At 37.9% G+C, this 20,803-nt stretch overlaps 1 protein-coding gene across 7 annotated transcripts in view; it reads right to left on the bottom strand.

Annotated features, from left to right (window-relative positions):
- The window catches only part of UBE3D (ubiquitin protein ligase E3D), a 79,007-nt gene that overhangs the window by 13,232 nt on the left and 44,972 nt on the right, over positions 1-20,803 (bottom strand). For 2 of the 7 annotated variants that reach the window (XM_058419821.1, XM_058419822.1), the window contains 2 exons: positions 19,401-19,539; positions 12,561-12,649 (listed from right to left, as the gene is read on the bottom strand). The exons of 1 other annotated variant lie outside the window; for it this stretch is intronic. In XM_058419821.1, the coding sequence (XP_058275804.1) occupies positions 12,561-12,649; positions 19,401-19,539 (228 nt within the window). Of the gene's footprint in view, positions 1-2,619; positions 2,735-12,560; positions 12,654-19,400; positions 19,540-20,803 lie in introns of those variants that run through there. 4 more of the 7 variants (XM_040058838.1, XM_040058840.2, XM_040058839.2 and 1 more) reach the window with 4 other exon arrangements.

Below are 20,803 nucleotides of genomic sequence, written 5' to 3'. Positions count from 1 at the left end.
CTCATAAACAGCTTATGGATTCCTGCCTCTGACAGTCACCAGACAATTTTAAATACTTAATCTCTACCAGGACAGATTTGGAAAATTTTGATGAATGCATCAATTAATGGCAATTGAAAGTTAATTTACCTTCCAAAAGGAAGGGTTGTACAAGGAACCAGAGGAATCTTAAGACAGAGTTTGACCCATTGATTATCCATAATGTTATCTTCAATAACAGAACTATATTTAATGAAATACAAGAATTCCATGTGGTCCTAGCTATAAACCAGACCAATTATTGCAAGTCTGTGAAGTAAAAACTGATCACAAAAGCTAGGACAAACATCTTATAGCATAGAATACAGAGCAAAACTATTTCTGAACCAGTCTCTTCATTGGATTCCTATCCCAGCATGTCAGAAGAGCAGCGGAATTCAAGTTAGCACTCTCAAGCAGAGGTCAGACTGACCCCACTCACAGGCATCAGGACAGCAACTTCCACTGCAGGGGCTGGACTGATCTTTTCCAACAATGACCTTCTGCACACTGCAGCATCACTGGAAGATTCTGAATCTCAATACCCTTATACTGTTCTTCTCATTTAACCATGACTATTCAAAAACAGGAATAAACCTCAAACATAGGCATTTAATAACTCAAAGCCAAACACTCATTCCAAGAACAGACATTTTTCCTCACCAAATGAAATATCAATGATTATACAAGAACCCCAGCAGCCTTCACTAATGTAATTCATCAGAGAAGTATGCATTTCTTTGGTGGAAGGTTAAACATTAACCAAAGAGTGTTGCAAACTTCCTCCCCACTGTGCTGGCACACCTGCATAATCACTGGATAATGCCAAAGAGACAGAAGGAAGAGACAAGGTTACATGAACAAGAGGCTGGGGCAGATGGAAAGGCTACATTATATTAGATAGGTTGTTGCTGAATAGAAAACTATACCACCCTCAATATCACAGCAATGGGAGCTGATGTACACATCATTAAAACAGTTGAAATAAAGGTACAGACAATGTCATGTGAATGAACACTGAATGGACATGGTATTAAAATGTCTGCAAATACACTCTGAAAGCAGCATGTTCTATAGGCAGCTTTCCACATATAGAACACATGTTCTATATTCAGCTTTATACAAAAAAGTCACAGAAGGAGTACAGAAGGTAGCTTTCTATATCATATCAATCATATCATATCACATCATATCATCATATCATATCATATCTGTTGGAGTCCAGGACATTCCTTTGGTTGCCCTGGAAGATCAGAGACCAGGGCAGAGGGGTCTGGGACCCTGGCATAGAGCCCAGGACTGGCTTTGATCTCAGTCCATGGGAGAGGCTTCCTACACTGCAAGATGAATTACAGGCCACAAGAGTGTGAAAGACAGTAGTTTAGCTTATCACAGGGTGAAAAACAGTGGTTTTGGGTTTTTAGTATGGAAGTAGATGGGATCAAGAAGGAGGATTTTGGGCGTTGTCTCCTGCTGCTTCTTTCTTCCTTCACTCCATTTTCTGTAGTGACGATGGCACAAAGTAGTTTAAGGATATTGGGTCAAAGTAGGGATGACCTTTTTAATATAAGTGATAGGTATTGGCAAATAATGATAAAGAACATGTAACAATTAGTATAAGAGGCAGCAACAGTCCAGTGCGGGGGGAGTCGCCAGATGCCTGAGCAGCTGCACAGACCTTAGTTGGGCACTGAGAAAATTGTTAAGATAAGAAAAAATAAACAGAGCGCGCAACCTTGAAAATCAGAACCTGAAGACTCCGTCTCCTTCTTGCATCCACCTCAGAGCTTTACAGAAGGCAAAAAGACTCTAAAACCACCTGAATCTCAGAAGAAAAACCCGAGACATATCATATCGTATCATATCATATCATATCATATCATATCATATCATATCATATCATATCATATTCTGTTACTTCTTGAAGGTATTTTCATGTCTGATTTATCATGGAACATATAGGTAAATGATTCCATTTGTCTTCTCTGAACCCCAAGTGAACCCTGCCCAGAAGCCCCAAAACCCTTTTCCCTCCAAAGATCTCTTTTACTTCTTCTAAATTGTGAGGAAGAGTTCACATGCTTTAAGATTTGAAATCTAACAAAAATTAAACCAACAGGAAAACCTCAAGCATTTACACCCATTTAAACACAAGCACCAAACCAATCTCCCACGAAAACCTTCAATCCAGAGAACTGGATTTACAAAGAGGAGTGCAGGTGCATCTACAGAACAGTGCATCCTCTCCTCTGCCATCACTCTTACTTATCCATTTCATTTTTACGAAGAACATATCAGCTCGGAAACTGAGGGATGTGTATCCATCTACTGCCACAACACATGCTTGCACTGTGACAGAACCAAAGGGTTCAACAAGACAGAAATTCACGTGACCATTAACTATCCCCCTTCATACCCATTTTATGGAGCTCATAGAAACAAACTGTCTCCTCCCATACTCACTTTCTGTAACCTCTTTTCTGTCCACCTTTGCCATGCTTTGATTCAAATTTGAAATAATCTCCTTGGATCGTGCACCATGCTTTTAATTTTTCAGCCAAGTGCTATGAACAGCTTTTATCTGTAATCGTAACAGATTGCCCAAGGACACACACAGTGAGTCATGGAAAGAGTAAGGATTTCCTGGCTCTTAATCCAAGGCTCAGAGAAGGCCTCTCATGTTTCCAATTTTCAGGAGGTAGCAGGTGGGGAGAAGCTAAGGCAAAAGAAAAAAGATGGGAGGGAGATTTTTTAGGTAAGCAAAATAGACAATCAGAAAAAAATCTGCACAAGCTCTTCCTCTTCTCACTTTCGGATAACTGCTGTAACAGTAATCACAGAATCTGCTGAAGAGCTCATATCTGGTTTTAAAAAAATGCAATGGATAGAACAGAGTAAATATATCAATCAGGAAGAAGACACAAAAAAACTCTTAAAGCATAAAGAAAAGAGCAAGTATGCTCAACAAGCCTGAAAACAGAAGAGAAATGAACTTACTTGTTTTAGGGCAAAGGAATTTGGAAGCTTACTCCCAAACAGGAGTGTAGGTAGCAGCATTAGCATCACAGCAGAACTGTGAAAGAATCTGGGGGCTGTGAACATGGAAGTAGGTGACATGAACCAGTTCTCACCTGAACACACTCCAGAAACACTGTGTGTTACACTGGTCTATTTAACTTAGGAAACTGATCCATCCAAGACCAACTACAATTAGCAAGAGATGAGGAAGATTCAAGAGACAAATCATGCAGAGGTGATATATCAGCATCCCCAAAATAGCTAATATACATCCTAATAATGCCACCTACTTCAAAAAACTATGCAACTATTTATGAGACCCATTATGTCACAAAAGAACGCGAAAATAATATTTCATCCCCATAAAAGTAGGCCACCCATCGCATTCTGAAAAGGGATCCAAGCAAAAAAAATAAACAGATTAAGATACAAGTTGTACTCATTTATCACTGCAAAGCACAGCTCACACATGGGCTTTGACAGCACTCCGGATAACTGGCTGAAATGAAACCCATTTCAAAATGAAATAGATGTTAAAACACTGGTGTCAGACAAAGACATCAACTGCACACGAGTATGGGATATTTAGGGACTGCTTGTCTCATTGGGCTGGAATACTGCGACCTCAGAAATCAAGTGGCTTCTTTGGGTCCCTCAGTCCCAGTTAAACAACTGACTGCAACAAGAGCCATCACCACAGAGAGCAAACTACCTCAGCAAAGGGTGAGAACGGAGGGAGCCAGGAGGCAGCTCCTTCCAGATTCTCAGGAACACACAAGCAGTGAGTAGCACAGCATTAGCCCGCACATGGCTTGAGGCCATGCTGACTAAAGACACTGAAAGGCTGAAGAACTCAATGTGCTTTTTGCCTCAGTCTTTACTGATAATCAGCCTGCAAGAATCCCAGGCCCCTGAGAACAGTAGGGAAGTCTGTAAGAAGAAGACTTGCCCTTCATGAAGGAGGACCGGGTAACAGAATAGTTACCTGGTGGTAACTAAATAGTGGACATACATCTGCATCAGGAAAAGTGTTGCTAGCAAGCTGAGGGAGGCCACCCTTCACCCTAAATCAGCACTGCTAATGTCACATCTGGACTGCAGGGTCCAGGTCTGGGCTCCCCAGTACAAGATATGGACTTGATGAAGTGAGGAAAGGGCTAAGAATAGGCCAAGGGACCATGAGGATGACTAAGAGATTGGAGTGTCTTTCATATGAGGAAAGGCTGAGAGCTGGGACTCTTCAGCCTGGACCAGAGGGGGGCCAGGGAGATCATGTAAAAATACCTGATGGGAGGGAGTGAAGATGAGAGAGCCCAGTGGTGCCTGCTAACAGGACAAGAGGCAATAAGCACAAATTAAAGAGCACGAAATTCCTTCTGGACACTTTTTGACTTTAAGAGGGTAGATAGAACAATGGCACAAGCTGCCCAGGGAGGTTGCAGTGTCTTCATCCTTGTAGGTATTTAAAACACAACTGGGCATGGTCCTGGGTAACCTGCTCTAGTTGACTACTTTAGCAGGGGGTTGAACTAGATGATATCAAGAGTTAGCATCCAACCTCAATCACTCTGACTCTGTAAATGTATTTCTGTTGCATGTTTTTTTTAAGTGAAGCAGCTAATTAACAAAGATTAGTAACTGAGGCATCCTTGAACACAAATGGTTCCAACGTTTTATAAAACCTACAATCTGGACTTTGTCTACTCTGCACTTTTTTGGGGGTTTACGCAGTGCATTACTCTTAATTTTGCTGCCTACGTTTCTTTTTATAAATCAACAACCTTCATTCACTTGAGAGATACTTTAGTCAAATACTGGACATAAAATAATTCTGAATTAAATCTTGCAGTTTTGGTTGACTCTCCTTCTCTCCTCCCCTCCTCCCCCCTCTTCTCCCGTCCCCTCTTTTTTTAATATTACAATATAGTATGAATCCGTCCTTTAGCTCGTGGCAATAATAATGTATTATTTTCTTCAACCTTCTTTCCTCCCCCCTCTTTTTGTCTGTTTCCCAGCCACTGAATACATTCCAGTCTCAGATGAAAATAACAATTAGGTTTTATTATTATGAGACCTTTTCTTGTACTGATAAAAATCTTATTATGCAAAACAAAGCTAGAACAATTTCTTTAACAATGAGATTTTCATGTTCATTTTTAACTTCTTTTTAGAAAAACATTAATGACCTTCAAGAAGAATCAATTTTCCAGATTCTTTCTTCCAATTCTTTTATTTTTTTAATCCAATTTTACCACCAAGGATAAATATATATGAACAAAGTATACACTGGAGTCCTATCTCCCTGGACACATCCTTTTGGATTACTGAAGTATAATTACTACAGCACATTGGTCTGCTCTAAGACTTCCAAAATACTGTTTAAAACATCCTCCTCAGGGCAAGGCCACTAAAAAAATACGCTGTTGAACCATAATTGCCTGCATTATAAAAAAAAGAAATAAATTAGCATTTATCAAAGTTCAACGAATGAAAAATAGCATAAATTAGTAGAAATGTAGAAAGATAATAATGAAGAACAAGTTAGAAATGTTCCAAAGCTGAGGATCACTGCATGACCTTAAGGTCTGAATGAGAAAATCTGAAGTTCCTCTAAGTTTTAACAGCTTTATGAGATAAACATTAAGAACTACCAAAGATCAAAACCAGGCACTTAACACTTCTGCATGAAAACCTTTAATAAAACTGTACTGAGTTAGTGGAAAAAATAAAAATGAAAAAATTGTTTGCCTCAAACTTTTAAAGCAAACATACTCCTGGACTTCTCATACTAAACCCCTTGCTGCTTGACACACAATATGAACAGATATTTTTTATTCACTTTGAACATCTGTCACATCATTTCACTCACTTTGTATCCTGAATTTAAGCATTTTATACAAAATTCTATTGTACTGCATATACAACTAAAAACAACTTTCAAAAGGGATTTTGATCCCCAAAACCCTAAATTTCCTTACTAAGCCAAATTAAATGAGCATGGTTGCTTGTATGTGCAAAGGTTACTTCTATAATGTGACTGATCCTCCCTGCATTTACTTATTTAAAATAATTAATTGCCCCTTAGCTTGCTTTTTAAAATAGGGTTTGTCTTTAAATCTCAGGGGTCTTTCCAAATACCTAATTTTTTTTCACATAATACATTTTTTATTCACAGTCATAGGTACATGTCCACTGTGCATTACACAAAGTCCAACTAAAGGTGAAAAATGCTTTGATCTTTTCCATATCTTCTATCTCTGGCTGATCTTCTCTTCCTAACTATAAAACACAAATAAAACCTGTTTAAAAGACAAAGTCTGAAAATCAGAAGGAAAGAAAAGCACAGACCTTGAACACCAGGAGTAAAATTAAATTAGTTAACTGCTAGAAGCATGAAGCATTAATGAAATAGAAATAGGGAATTTTCCCCTTATGAGGAACATTTATGCAGTGTTAATTAAATTCTTTTATTCAAAATCTATACTTACCCAAGTGTAAAAATATTACATCATATCAATAACTGCAGAGTGTAAGCAAGTACTACATTAGAAGCATCTTTTTCCCATCTAGTGGAGGGAGGCCTTTAAATCATTTATACTGATTGAAGTCTTCAAATAAAGGACAAAAAAACCAACAGAGAACCCTCTGCATGAACCAGCAGCCACAGCTATTAATTCGCTAGTCTAACAAATAGCTATCGGAGATTAGCTTCAAGCATTTGCTTGCAAAGTTCACATGCAACAGTGTTAATGAGGAACTTTCAGAGTCTGCAATAATTATTTCTCTACAATATATCCAGCTGGCTGCTTTATTCATTTGCAAGCCAGTTCTGTACCACTGAAGCCAAAGAGAGTTTTGATATTAACTTCAAAAGGTGCAGGTCCTTGCCTACAATGTTGAGTTATCACCACAAACGCTTCGGGTGCATTTCTGTAATACCACACAAACTAATTAAAGCAAAGCTGCCACCACTAAGGGACCACCACTAGAATTTTTAAGCTTGTAAGATGAGAAAAAGGCTCTTTAGTCTTCAGGTGTACAACCAAAATGATTGCCTAACTTTAAAAACCACTCAGTATTTTTTCATTTGAATGAGAACTCTACGTAATCCAAAGTCCTGGCAATTTTTTGAATGGTGAAAAAAATTGGAAAATTAAAAATTTGGAATAAAAATGTTGAAAAAAAATTGGAATGGTGAAAACTGGACGGACAAATCACTTCTGCATAAACAGAGTAGTATGCGAGATTAAGATAATATCTTTATATGAAATTCTTTTTCTGTGATGTGCATCTTCTTCAAGATGATTTATTTCCTTGCTGTAAAAAAATATTATGAGGTTGTTTTAAGAATCATTTCAGAAGATTTAATCACGCATTCAGCCGCTTTGTAAATTATCTGAATGTAGATTGGGAAAGGAGTATAATCCAACAGTGACACTGCACTTTAATAAGTATTCATACTTTAACCAGTATCGGTATTGTTGTAAAAGAGTCCCACTTGACTTCTTCATTGTTTTGTATCAGGAATGCATTCTCTGCCTTTGCAGGAAAGGCTTACTTAAAATGATTAGCTACGAAGCGTCACCAGGGTTTTCTCCAGCTTCCAAGCTACACTTAAAAAATTCGTAAACGCTGTCTCACTTCTGACAGCTAATTTTAACTAAATTACAGGAGAACAATCATTTCCAGGCAGAATCAGAGCTCTGCTTCATCTAAATCTAGTGTTGTGGATACAACCTTGTTGAATGCTAGTCCTCAGAAGATAATCTAATTACCAGGCAAAAGGGAGAATGGTCTCCCCCCAAACTCTTCACATAGGAGTGGCTTAAAAAAACGTAGAATAAGACTCAGCAGGTCTTTCAAAATCAATCTTAGCATTGAGCCATACAGCTCAGACACATAAAACCTTACAGAACAGAATACAGTAAGTTTTACAGACATTATTTAGTTACATTATACATCCTACCTTAAAATAGAAAAAGCAGTCACTTAATGGAATATATCCTCAGGACAATCATGCAGAATAGACATGTCTGATTAATTTAACTAGTCACTAGCAACTGCTCCACAAAAATACAGCTGAAAATGCATTTCCTTTCTGTGCAAGCGGAAAAGGCAAACTGAAATATGAAGGTTTCTGTGTGTTCAGCAGACCTTTTTTTTTTTTTTTTTTTTTAAATTCAAGAAGTAATGTTAATTCTACTTCGCTACAAAGAAGGATATACAGCCCTGCTGTTCCCCTCCCATAACTGAGAAGAGGCAAATACAATTAGGTAACTGTAAGTATTAAAAGTTAGTTTCTAAACAGGGAAAAGGTGCAAGAGTTACAGAGCTATCTGCTCATAAATGGCATAGAAACAAAGTAAATTTGTGTCTCATAAAAATGACAAAGCGACATGGAAACTCATCAGTGCATAGGATTCAAAGTGGTTAACAAACTGGGAAACAAGACAGTCCTAGAATTTGACTTTTGAAAATCTGGCAAAGGATGGATGAAATAGACTTTGTATGAAAACATGAAGTAAAAAGAGCAGCAGGCTCTCTGGTGAGTTAAGAAAGGAATATGTTAGCTAGTCACCCCTCAGTACACAATAATAGCCGTTTTCTGATTTGGTGGGACATATGAAAATAGAAAATGTGTGAAAGACCAGAGCATCAACAGCAAGAAGATCTTTTCTTCGAAGCTGAATTATGCAGGTATACGGTTACTGATAAGAAGCAGAACAAGGGTCAGCAGTACCAATCACAGGAAGTGAGAACATCTGAACAGTACAATGTTCAGTCATTTTCAGGATAATATTTAGAAATGCCAAGCATTGTGGAAGAAGTTGGAAGTGGACTGAGTAGCCAAAATAGTCAATAAGATTAAAATAATATCTTCACTTGCACAAGTTTTCAGGCAAGATCCTTTTCCACGCCAAGGTGTTTAATACTTTTTTTTTCCCTTCTATTTTCCACATAAAATTCAAGCTCACTAAAAGCAACAGAATAAATATAGCTCTGGGATCATCAACCCACAATGCCACAGCTCACAAGAATAATGGAGACTGGAAACTGGTGTCTTAAAATAGTCTCTTTCTCTATATACCATGCTTTTACAGTTTACAGTAGCTATACAGGAATAATTTTTTTCTTTTTTTCCATAATGCAGAATCACTTCCTATTTCACTTGTCAAGTTTCTGGGAGACAGATGAAGAAACTTTAACCAAAATGCCTGGCCAAAGTCCAAACAGCAATCACATTCTGCCCACCCAACCCTCCCTGTGATCTCACTCAGCTACAACATTTTCAGATTTCTGCAAGTTTTTCTACATATTGCTAAATGGTTGCCACGTTTCACCTCAAGGCATAACAGTTTTCTATTGGATGCTAAACAGTCTCCTTATTTCAGCAGGTTGTATTAAGCTTGTACACCCTTTTGCCCTTCTCTTTCTTCCCAGAGGGATATTCCAAATCTTAATTTTAGGAGCTCTACAAAATGCATTGGCTGAGATACCTCCACACACTCCCATGTGTAAACCACCTTCCTTTAATCAAAAGTAGTAGCGCTATTATAAGGAAATATTCATGCAACTGATCCTTTTTACAAATCGAAGCAGCAACAACAAGATGAAGGAAAAAATCTTGTCCTTTTTTTGGCGAGTCACAATTGTATTGGTGTATGTCAACAGGAACATCAGCAGCCTAGTAAGATGGTAGTTGGTCCATCTTATCTCTTACACTTCCCTTCAGGTCTCTCCTTGCCCCTGGACAGGCAGTGATCTGACCTATCCCCCCATGTCAAGTTTCTGCCCATTCAAGCTTTCCTAAAATCCAGAGTTTTCTTCTTTAAGAAACAGAAGCTTTCAAGCAGTACCATTTGTCATTAGTCACCACCCTTGGAACAGACCTGTGATTTAAGAACAAAGATTTAGAGGACACTACTTTCTTTACTGACATTGCAACAGAATGATGGACTTCTGCTTCTGAGGGAAGGCAAATTGTGTGTTTCTCACTGGAGGCATTACTGACTTCTTCACCAAAAGATCCATTCCAGACTCATTTTCAACTGACAATAAAAAGAAGAGAACTTAACAGCCCTCTTCCTTTTTGTCCACTATGTACACTTCATCATAGTCAAGTCATCGATTCAATTATTATGCTCTGGGTTTACACCCTTCTGTATATTTGTCCATTTGTCTCCTTGAAGACATTATTACAGTTTCCAACTCTTCAACGTGTAACGCTCCTGAGCTGCTCTAAGTGCCTTGGCAAGCTGACCTGTCTGTTAATAAAATGCTAGAATTTATTGACAACTGCCCTCAGGATTCCTCAAAGTCTAGTAATCCGTGATAACATCATATCTATTTCAGCCTGTAGCTAAAAACTAAGAAAGTTGTATCCATCCACTTTAAAACACTTTTAAACCTACTAAGAATCATCTTTATAAATACATATTTTTTTTCTGCAGAGCTTTCTGGACTCCTCATGTAGCTTTAAAGCTTCTGTCCAGACTCAATGGAAATGAACAGTGTTGTAGCTTTCCAAAACAACACACATTCACAAAACACACAGCATAACAACATGAACTTCTAAGGAAAATCTCCATTATAGAATCATTGTTATCCAATGACTCAGTATTATTTTTAAAGCAAAAGAGCTCTTTGTAGCTGATAATGTGATTTTGGTGCATTTTTAGCTACAATATTGACACTTGCACCTCACATAAATCAAGCTATTAATTGCAGTCTTGGTAGAGCTAAGATTATCTTAGAGATGCCAAAGTTTTGGAGGGAAGTTGCCTTACAAAAACCATGTTAAACATATTGTAGTATTCAGTTGTGCACAGGTCTCTTTTGAGCAGAGCTTGTTTCTCAGTCACAAACAGCCTCAATTAATAAAGAGGAATGGATGTTCTAGTAGTATATTAGGTCTCCCATAAGACTTCTTTATGTATATATTCAGGTACATAAAACACGGGTATTTGTCTTTTCCACAGTGTGGTGCCTATTGATAAAGACAAATTCTCAGTTTCTGTTTAACAGTACATTACCTGCATAACTACTTGATCATTAGGACATAACAACTACACTTTTAGATTTCAGAATTACTTAGAAAAATCAAAAAGTTCACTACAGGAGAAAACTGTGGGGGAAAAAAAAAAAAAAAAAAGAGTGGCACCCATCAGGCATTTTCATTCCTAATTAGTTCTGTCTTCACCCCCTTCACCCCCCTCCCCCCGTTTATTCACAGGACACACTAGACCATCTAAACCGGATCCCTGCAATTAATTGTACATTCACATCTAAATGGTAAATGACTGTATTATATTTTGCATAGCAAGGTTTTGGTAGCAGGAGGCAGCAGGGATGGCTTCTGTGAGAAAGTGCCAGAACTTCCCCCATGTCTGACCCAGCCAGTGCCAGCTGGCTCCAGGATGGACCCACAGCTGGTCAAGTCTTAGCCCATCAGTGGTGGTGGTCATGCCTCTGAGATAACAGACTTAAGAAGGGAGAAAAAAAACCTGTTCAACAGTCTTGGAGAGAGGAGTGAGCATTTGTGGGAGGAACAGCTCTGCAGATATCAAAGTCAGTGAAGAAGGAGAGGAAGTGCTTCAGGTACTGGAGCAGAGATTCCCCTGCAGCCCATGCAGGAACCTTTGCCAGAGCAGGCAGATGTTTGAAGGATGCTGTGACCCTGTGGGAAGCCTGCACTGGAGCAGGCTCCTGGATGGACTTGTGTATAGAGGAGCCCACCCACACTGGAGCAGGTTTGCTGGCAGGGCTTGACCCACACTGGAGCAGCATGCTCCTAAAGGACTACACGCCATGGAAGGGACCCACACTGGAACAGTTAATGAAAACTGCAGCCTGTGGGAGGGGCCCATGCTGGAAAAGTTCATGAAGAATTGTCTCCCATGGGAGGGAACCCACACTGGAGTGGGGAAAATGCGTGAGAGTCCTCTGCCTGAGAAGGAAGGAGCAGCAGAGACAATGTGTGGTGAACTGACCACGGCCCTCATTCTCCCTATCCTTGCACAGCTAGGAGGAGCTGTCAAAGAACTGAGAATATAGTTCAACCTGAAAAGGGAGGACTTGGGGATAAATATTGTCAGGATTTGGTTTTACTCCTCATTATCCTTTCTGATTTGACTGTTAGCAAATTCAATTAATTTCCCCAAGTCAGATCTGTTTTGCCTATAATAGTAGCTGGTGAGTGATTTCTTCCTGTCCTTTCATTGACCTATGAGCTGTTCATTGTAATTTCTCTCCCCTGTCCAGCTGAAGAGGGGAGTGATAAAGCAGCTTTGGTGGGCAAACAAGGTCAAACCCCCACAATGACATATCTGAAGATTATTTTAAGAAAACTGCTTTGAACCATATTGCCAGATGCTTATGTAACAGGTGGCTTTTGCCATACTCTAGGCAAAGGAAATTGTGCAGAAATGAGTTGTTCTTCCAGGAGATCTTTCCTCTCAAGCAGCAGGAGACCATACCTCCAGAGGAGGCACTTGCCTTCATACTACATGTTCACTGCTTCTTACTTGTAGCTCATGCGTTGTTTGTCATTTAATCTGCTTCTGTTTATGATAAGTGCAGGTTCACTCCCTCTGATTTCCGCTTTACTGGAGAACTGCCTTGAAAGAGAATAACCATTTACCCTTTTCCAAGAAACTGATGACAAGTTTTGAACTTCAGTTTGGGGCTACTGCTGTCAAGGTTCTGATTTTCCACCACTGAGCAATGAAACAATCACAACATTTTGTGCTTCCACAAGTAAGCTCAGCTTGCATTTTTCCCATTCATAGCTTCAGTTTAGGTTTGCACATGATTGATTTCATTCTGTTTCAGGCCAATATAAATGGGCAGCTCCTTCCCATTAGAGGAAATGTAGTCATGCCACATATTAGATAAGGGAAATAATACCTTCCCATCAGCATGTCCAAAGCAGCCACAGTTATCACAGAACCATAGCCTAGAAATGTGAGCCTGTGCTGCAGATATGAACGAGGATATGAAGATAGGGACACTTAGGGACATACGGACATTGCTCAATAAGCTCCTGCACATAACAGAGCTGAACAGTTCTCAGCCAGGAGACATTATGATTTAATAAAGAATCAGTATGAGACATTTTTGGTACAGATTTATCAAGGATGTAAAAATACAAATTATAGTTCAATTAAAAAATTGTTGCTTCTAAGACTGAGGTTTACAACAAAAGAAATGGATAGTCTCAGTGTCCAAGACATACGCCTGAATGCTCCAGAGATAATTTTAAAAGATAGCTTACAATGAACACCAAGATAACCTGAGTGACATAATATAAATCAACTTAATATGGAACAATTAAGCAGCAGCAAAATAATAATTTCTTATTAAACATAGAAATCTCTATAATTCTGCAAAGAAGTATTCAGATTCATCATTGAAACACTAACTCTCTTAATATCATTTGTTCTTGGCAGCATTTGTCCATAATTTTATTTTTTAGTTTATTCATACAGTTTTATAGTATTTTCCTAATTATTCTGCAGTGTTTCAATAGATTTATTATGGCTCTTTTTAAATGGAGACAAACATTAAAAAACTCCCAAATATACACAATATAAGTCCTTTTATTTAAAAGCTGCTGAAATTTTTGTATATTTTACAAAACTATGTAAGGTTCGGGTACTTCTTTCAATTAAACTTAAAACCTTACACATAATAATCACAAATAAAACAGAAAAAATCCATTCTGTGTCATCCTGGAAACCTATCTGAGTTAGTCAAAACTACAAAAAGCACATAGCAGGAACTTTTATACTAACCTGCAAAAATCAAAACTTCTTTATTTTGGGTAAAATCTGAGTAGCCAAAAGAGGCTGGCACTAAATACTCTGGGTTTCTTCATGATCACTGACATTACATAGAACCAGTCTGCTAAGGAAAATGAACATGATTGTGTTTAAACAGAGATTTTAATGTATTTGCAGTGGTTGCTTCATAATATTGTCAATGTTCATGCAGATGTTTCAGAGACATAGGCAGTTGCAAGCTTGAGAAAAATTTTTTTTAAGAAGTTGTACAGTATCTAGGAACTCATCCTTTGTCTGTGAAATACTACAGAACATACGTACTCAGACCTATAATTCATTTATGGGAGATCCTCACTAGGTAAGTAATAGCCTGCAATTTTAAAAAATGTTTAAAGGGATAATAAGCCATTTTACAGCATAAATTTACTTATTTACTTTTCCTTTCTGGGCTGGTTTAATAAAAGACAGAATTTTGAAAGCCATTCCTTCACTCCTTTTCTTTTTCTTTTTCTTTTCTTTTCTTTTCTTTTCTTTTCTTTTCTTTTCTTTTCTTTTCTTTTCTTTTCTTTTCTTTTCTTTTCTTTTCTTTTCTTTTCTTTTCTTTTCTTTTCTTTTTTCTTTTTTAATCTTTGTCCTGCCTTTGCTGCTGTTTGACAGTGCTTTGAAGGAGTGGAACCCAGCTTAAAAGAATACGTGCAATCTCTAGCTCCAAATGCCCAGAACAAATGGAAAAGCTTAACAGATTTTTGCAAATTTTACTCAGCTGTTAACTTCAAAAAGGAGTGTCAGAAGACACAGGTGCATCTGTTATCTTCAGCTAACTTCTTGAAATAAATTATTTTGAAATTGCTTTTCATATATAGAGAGACACATAAAAAATAAAAGTATCAATATTAAAAACCACCAAATGTCAAGAGACACTTTAGTTTGGACCAAGCATAGACCTGAGAGACAGTAGTAATTTTATATTTTGTTCTCCAAGACCATTTTGATATACTAGAGCTACTAAACTATAATGAATACTGTATTTATTCATTCTTATATTTTCTGAGCAACTCATACTCTGTATTTTTAAACCTGTTGCCTTTAGCAAGTTTTCGGCACTGTATTAAGAGACTAAATGACAGAAAACTTGACAGGCTGTTCTGTGAGAAACCTTGGGTTTTCCTTCTTTTTTGAAAGAAAAATAACTGCAAATGAGTTTTTCCTTCAAAGACAACACTAGGGATTCTTACTGCAATGGTAGAATGAACATTTTATTTATTTTTTTCTTAAACGGTGGCTTCACTTCTCTTAACCAAAGCAGACAGTATGCTGAAAGCTACCAGGGGCACTGGGTGCAGCTCCAATAACTATCACAAGCCATTTGAAATAAAATTTTGAAACAGCTCAGCAGTTCTTAATCAAAATCTGCCTTCAATTTCACACAACTGTAAAAGTAAAAAAAAAAACAACAACCATGATCTGTTTAACTCTGAAAACTGTTGTTTATAGTCTGTGGCCTTATGAATAGTTCCTTGATAGGGGCAGTAAAATGCCTGGTTTCCCACCAAAATGGCAGCGAGAGAAAATGTGCTCAATATATCATCATAAGAATTCAATATCCAGGACATTTTCTGTTCCCTGTGCTTGAACTCAGAGAAAGATGAGATAAGGTTAGAAAAACACAGCAGAGATTACTTGTCACTTTAAAGCATCTCCCTTGTGTTAACTGTTTTGTGCTGTAGGCTCTGAAATACCAACACAGCCTCTGAGACTGCTGAGAAGTAGCAGCCCAGCACTTCTGTGATAAAGTACATGATAAGTGGGTGCTAGCTACAAGTGCTTGCAAGTATTAAGAATAATACACAAAGTAAAGCCCAACCATTCCTAAAGCAAAGGGCTGACAGCTCAGGTGGGTGGACAGCCACATAGATTGAGTGTGCTATAAGGTAACACAGCTTTCCGTGCAGTGTAATGGAGCTGCAGAGAAAGCGGCAAAACAACGCTCAAAGACAAAGCAAACTAAAAAAATTCATCTTTTCTAGTAGCAAACTCCTCTATCCTTTCTTACTGCTTTTCTCATTGCTCCAGGGTAAGTATCAAATGCCTCAGTCAATCCTATTACCTTGATCTGAGACATCCTTAGTATGGGTGAGGGATTACAAGCCTGGGAAGGTACAAGCCAGGGCTGAAAAACCATGTTCTCCAGTAAACCGGGGAGCTGCCACCAACCAGTAAGAAACAGTCTATCCACTTTGGTCCTTCAGAGTTTACAGGCTCAAACTTCCTAAGACTTAACTCTCTAGTCCACCAAAAAGTATCACTGCAATTGTTCAGGTGAAATGAGAGGTGAGCCAAAGACAACCTAGTACCTGGGCTCAACAGCCTGTGAAACTTGTAAGCTGGCTGTAATGAGCACCTTAAACTCAGCAGAACTATGTAGCACAGTCTGCTGCTGTTCTTCTCCTTCAGGCTCCTCCTGCAACATAAATCACACTGAAAGATCTTTACGGGGTCAAAACAGAGTTGAACAGTGATTTCAAATATTATGTTACTAAGCAGTAGCACACCAATGGAAAATAAAATGTAATTTATGTCTCAGCACTGATACAGAGTCTGCTAAGCTAGTCCCAGAGAGTACTTCTGAAGCATAAGGCAGAACAGAGTTTATTACAGATTATTAGCAACTAAGCAGATTTCCTTTGTGTGCTTTTTACAGCCTAAACATCACGCAATGCAGATGCATACTGACTAAAATTTTGGCTTGTCAACACTGCAGTACTCTAATATAATTGGGAGAGAGGGTAAATACATTCTCAAAAAACATGGGTGTTGATGAGATCATTTTTGGTTACCTAATTTTTAAAAATTTGAATTTTTAAAAGCCATCATGACAGAGTATCAGGAGTTAAACTGTAACTTTTAGATCATTACATTAGAGCTGCCTGTTAGATACATTTCCAAACACTGTATGAAAACATAAAGAAAAGCACCAGTAGAAAGCAGGGGTTCATTTAACTCCTCACCACATGTCCCAACACTGGAACACATATAAATGGAAAGAGAAAACTCTGGAACTTTCTGGGGTATTTTTTTTTTTTTTTCTTCTAATTCCTCTAGCACTCAGTTGCAAAAGCCTGGCCCCTCTTGAACAGGACTGCCACTGTTCCACTGTGCAGATAACAGGGAACTCTGCAATTATTTTCAGTTCAAAACCAAGTTTGATTGTAATATAGAATTAAAATGTTTTAATTCTTTCTAGGCAACTGCCAGATTAAGGTCTACCACAAAATAAGGCATAACTAGTTTTGTCATTTTGCCATTACTCCATTAAGATACATGAAATATCAGTTTTCAATTAGTGCCCTTTTATTATTCACTTTTTGGCTCACAATCTTCACTATTTTGGATGCAGCATGATCTTATGCCCTGCCAACAGCACAATTTAGTATCGCTATTCAAGCTCTCTTCAGATCTTGCCAACTTTTTCCAAGAAAAATACAGAAAAACTAGGATCTGTAATTCCAGTATGCACTGAACACGAAGAAGCAAGCCAGTAAAAAACCAAACTCTAAGGCTGGCAGACCATTATAAAGACCATTATCAGGGAAAAGCTTGGGCAAATTTTGTTTTTGCTTCATGGATTCACTCACTGAGATCCAAACAAGGTTTATAAGGATAAAAATAAATAAAACAATATTTTACTGGACAGTGTTTGCCCTCTAGGACAAACACTTGGTGATATTGACTGTCTGCCAAGGAGAGTGACAGTTGGAGTCACAGAATTTTATCAAAAAGCCATTTTCCTTTCCTCCCACTTGGCAAAATAGAACATTATCTTAGAAGAGCAGGTTTCTAAACTTGGGCCTTTAGAAAGCTGCAAAGCATGTTGCTGTAAAAGACAGGGCATTGTCACATAGCCAACTTTGGCACACAGGCAGGAAAACCAAGGTCTGTGCAGGCCAGTGCTCAGTAAATGAGCTTAGCAAAGGAATGTTTGCTTTCATCTGTTCCACAGAAATCTGGGGTTGTAAGGCCATGGTCAGAGGGTCTCCATGGGATGCATGGGGATGTCCCACCCCATGGCTGACATAACCCTATGCTTCCAGGACCTGCACCATGTTCCTCTAGAGCAAAGGTTTCCTTACACAGATGGCCTCACAAAGCTACAACTACCCAGGAGCAATCGAGCACAATCATGCAGAGGAAGCCAAGGCAAAAAAGAAAAGTCTGATGTTTTCTTTACTCTGAGGTTGAAACACCAATTGACAGACATCCATCACTTCCTACCTCTACCCCACACATAAATCAATGGGAATCCTGAATACACAACGTGGGACTGAGCATGCACAGAAACAATACAGGACAAACAGCCTTGGTATACAGGAAGAGACTCCTATTTAACCCGTCATAGGTAAAGCAGGGAAGACTTTACCACAGATTACTGGCAATGTAAGAGACAAGGAATACATCCTCTTGGATTAGACAACCAAAATGTTCATTTCTTAATAAGAAACACAGACTACTCAACTGCATGGATTACTACTGCTGGCTAATCCTTGAAATTTATAATTATTGCAATCTATTGGCATCCAGGAGATTCTTCAATTTCATGGCCTCTGAATGTACAACCCAGTAACAATTCTGACCTTGGGTATTAAAATAACATTGAAGAGATCAGTGTCTGCTGCGGTACCAAAGTGACCACCACATACAGATTCCATTTCCAAGCACACAAGATGCAAAGCAAGAAACAATGCAGGTACCTACTTCCTAAAACAGGAGTTTTCAGCTGCTGTACATCAGCGTAACTCTGTTACAAAGTCAATTACTTGATTTTGTTTTACAATTATTTTTGCTTCAAAATCAACATAAAGACTATTTTTCAGAAAACATAACTCAAGAACACTAATTAGATGTGCCGTAAGTACAAACAGGAAATACAGATAAATAGAAGCTACCCGATCTCATATTAGAAACTGTTAAGGACACTCAGTCCCACTAAGACACTGATTCTTTTATAGCTGCCAGAACAAACACAGACTCAGTACACTTCCTGCTCAACAGCTGGTTACTTTAGATTTGCCTATGTTACTACAAGGGAAGACAGAAGCATCATAAAAAGACTGACTTGCTACGTCGTATCATCATGAATTCAGCTGTCTCTACTGCATTTGTAAAAGTCATACTCTCCAACCACATTACAGAAAAAATAAAAATCATAATTTAACATGCCTGCAACAATGTTTCCTCTGGAAAATTTCTATGACTGCTGAGAACTTCCAAAGTAACATACAGAAGAATGTTTTTACCACTGGGAATCTTTAATTTTTTGCTGAGGATTTTTTTAAGTCCACAAGATTTTTTTATAATGATTCTAGCTATTGCAGCCTAAGTTTGATGAAATTCCTAAATTTCATCACTTTAAACTGCAATGAACTCTTTAAAAATCTAATGGCATTTTACACCTTGGTCTATAGTTTAATTTAATGAAGAGTCATGCAACTATAGAAGACAAACCCTCTGAAAGGGTTTATGGCCCCCAGGGACCTCTCTTTCCAAAAGTAACACCTTTATACTGAAAGAGAATCTATTCCTTACCTGAAAAGAGTTCATACGTCGAAGTGAAGGTGGCAGAGATGTGGTACTCAAACCCAGAATCAACAATAATTCCAAACATGTTTCTGATGGAAACTTTAAAGGATGAACTCCCATATCATTTTCCCATGCATCAGCAAGCCTATAGAGTTAAAACAAAATTTTTTTCATTTTCTTAAAATATATCTTAACCATAAGTTTCAATTAAGTATTAAAATATATCATATCGCTGTGATAAAAAATTCCCTTCATGTTTTCCCTGTCACAGACCAGTGTGTTTTACCAGAAAAACAGTGTATTTAGATAAAGTGCCTTAACCATACCACCAATATCTTTCAGAAAGATACATAATGAGAAAGAAAAACTTACTGTATTTCAGAAAAAAATCACTCATGTTTCTAATTCAAAGTTTCATTACTTCTGAACAAAATTTCATCTCTCACTGGTAATTTCCCATTATATAATGATTTTACACATAGAGTATTCTTTGCAGGACATAATGTCTCCACTTTTTTTTGTTTCTAGAAAGAAAGATTCTATTCAATTCTGAAAAGACAGGAGGTCAGGCATGATTTTCAAAACCGATGTTCATGATGCTCACTGGGAACTTACTAACAGTCTATACCAAGCAAAACTCAATCCCAGTTTACTTTATACAGTTTTTTTCTTTGGATGTATTAAAAGAGTAAAGATTTCTAGAGTAACTCATAAGAACAATATCCCAGAAGCATATTCCTAAAACTGTTCCCGCTATCACAGCCTAAGAACAAGATTAGTTCAACAAGATTTACTCAAAACACATGATCATTATGCTTCCTATAGTTCAGGCTTATTTTTTCCATAATACACAAACTGACAGACTGATTAGTGATCCAGTTACTCTAATAACTTTGTCTAGGTAGGTAATATCAGATAATTCCTGGGTAAGATGAATGCCATTTATTCTCAGCAGACCCGAGTGCATCACTTTGGAAGACAATGTTTGCTACCCTTCCCTGTCCAAGACTTCAAAATTTCAATAAACAATCTTAGCATCAGCTTTCACTTTTGAATTCCACCAGCTCTTCTGACTGAACCACTGCCCATGTACCTATCAGCTTATTCTAATGTACTTTCTAGAAATACCTGCTTTCTTTTTAGACACTTGGGTCCCCAGCATTCAGCATGGTGAAAACTGAGCAAATACTCTCTTCACAATATCTGTGTCATCCTGGATGGTTCTCATTCTCTCAGGTCTCCTGAATCTTCACAGCACCTTCTTAGTTCTTCTAGAAGATGTCCTACTTAGCAGAATTTACACATCTTTCTTCAAAGAGTGGGTGTACTTTCACTTTCTTACTTCCATTTGTCTGAAACTGGCCACTTGAATTTCAACTCATTGCTTTTGTCTTTTATAATATTTACAT

Source organism: Hirundo rustica, chromosome 3, assembly GCF_015227805.2.
Source record: "Hirundo rustica isolate bHirRus1 chromosome 3, bHirRus1.pri.v3, whole genome shotgun sequence".
Classification (NCBI taxonomy): domain Eukaryota; kingdom Metazoa; phylum Chordata; class Aves; order Passeriformes; family Hirundinidae; genus Hirundo; species Hirundo rustica.
Note: the sequence above shows the minus strand (reverse complement) of the source record. Positions and strands in the feature narration are given on the sequence as shown.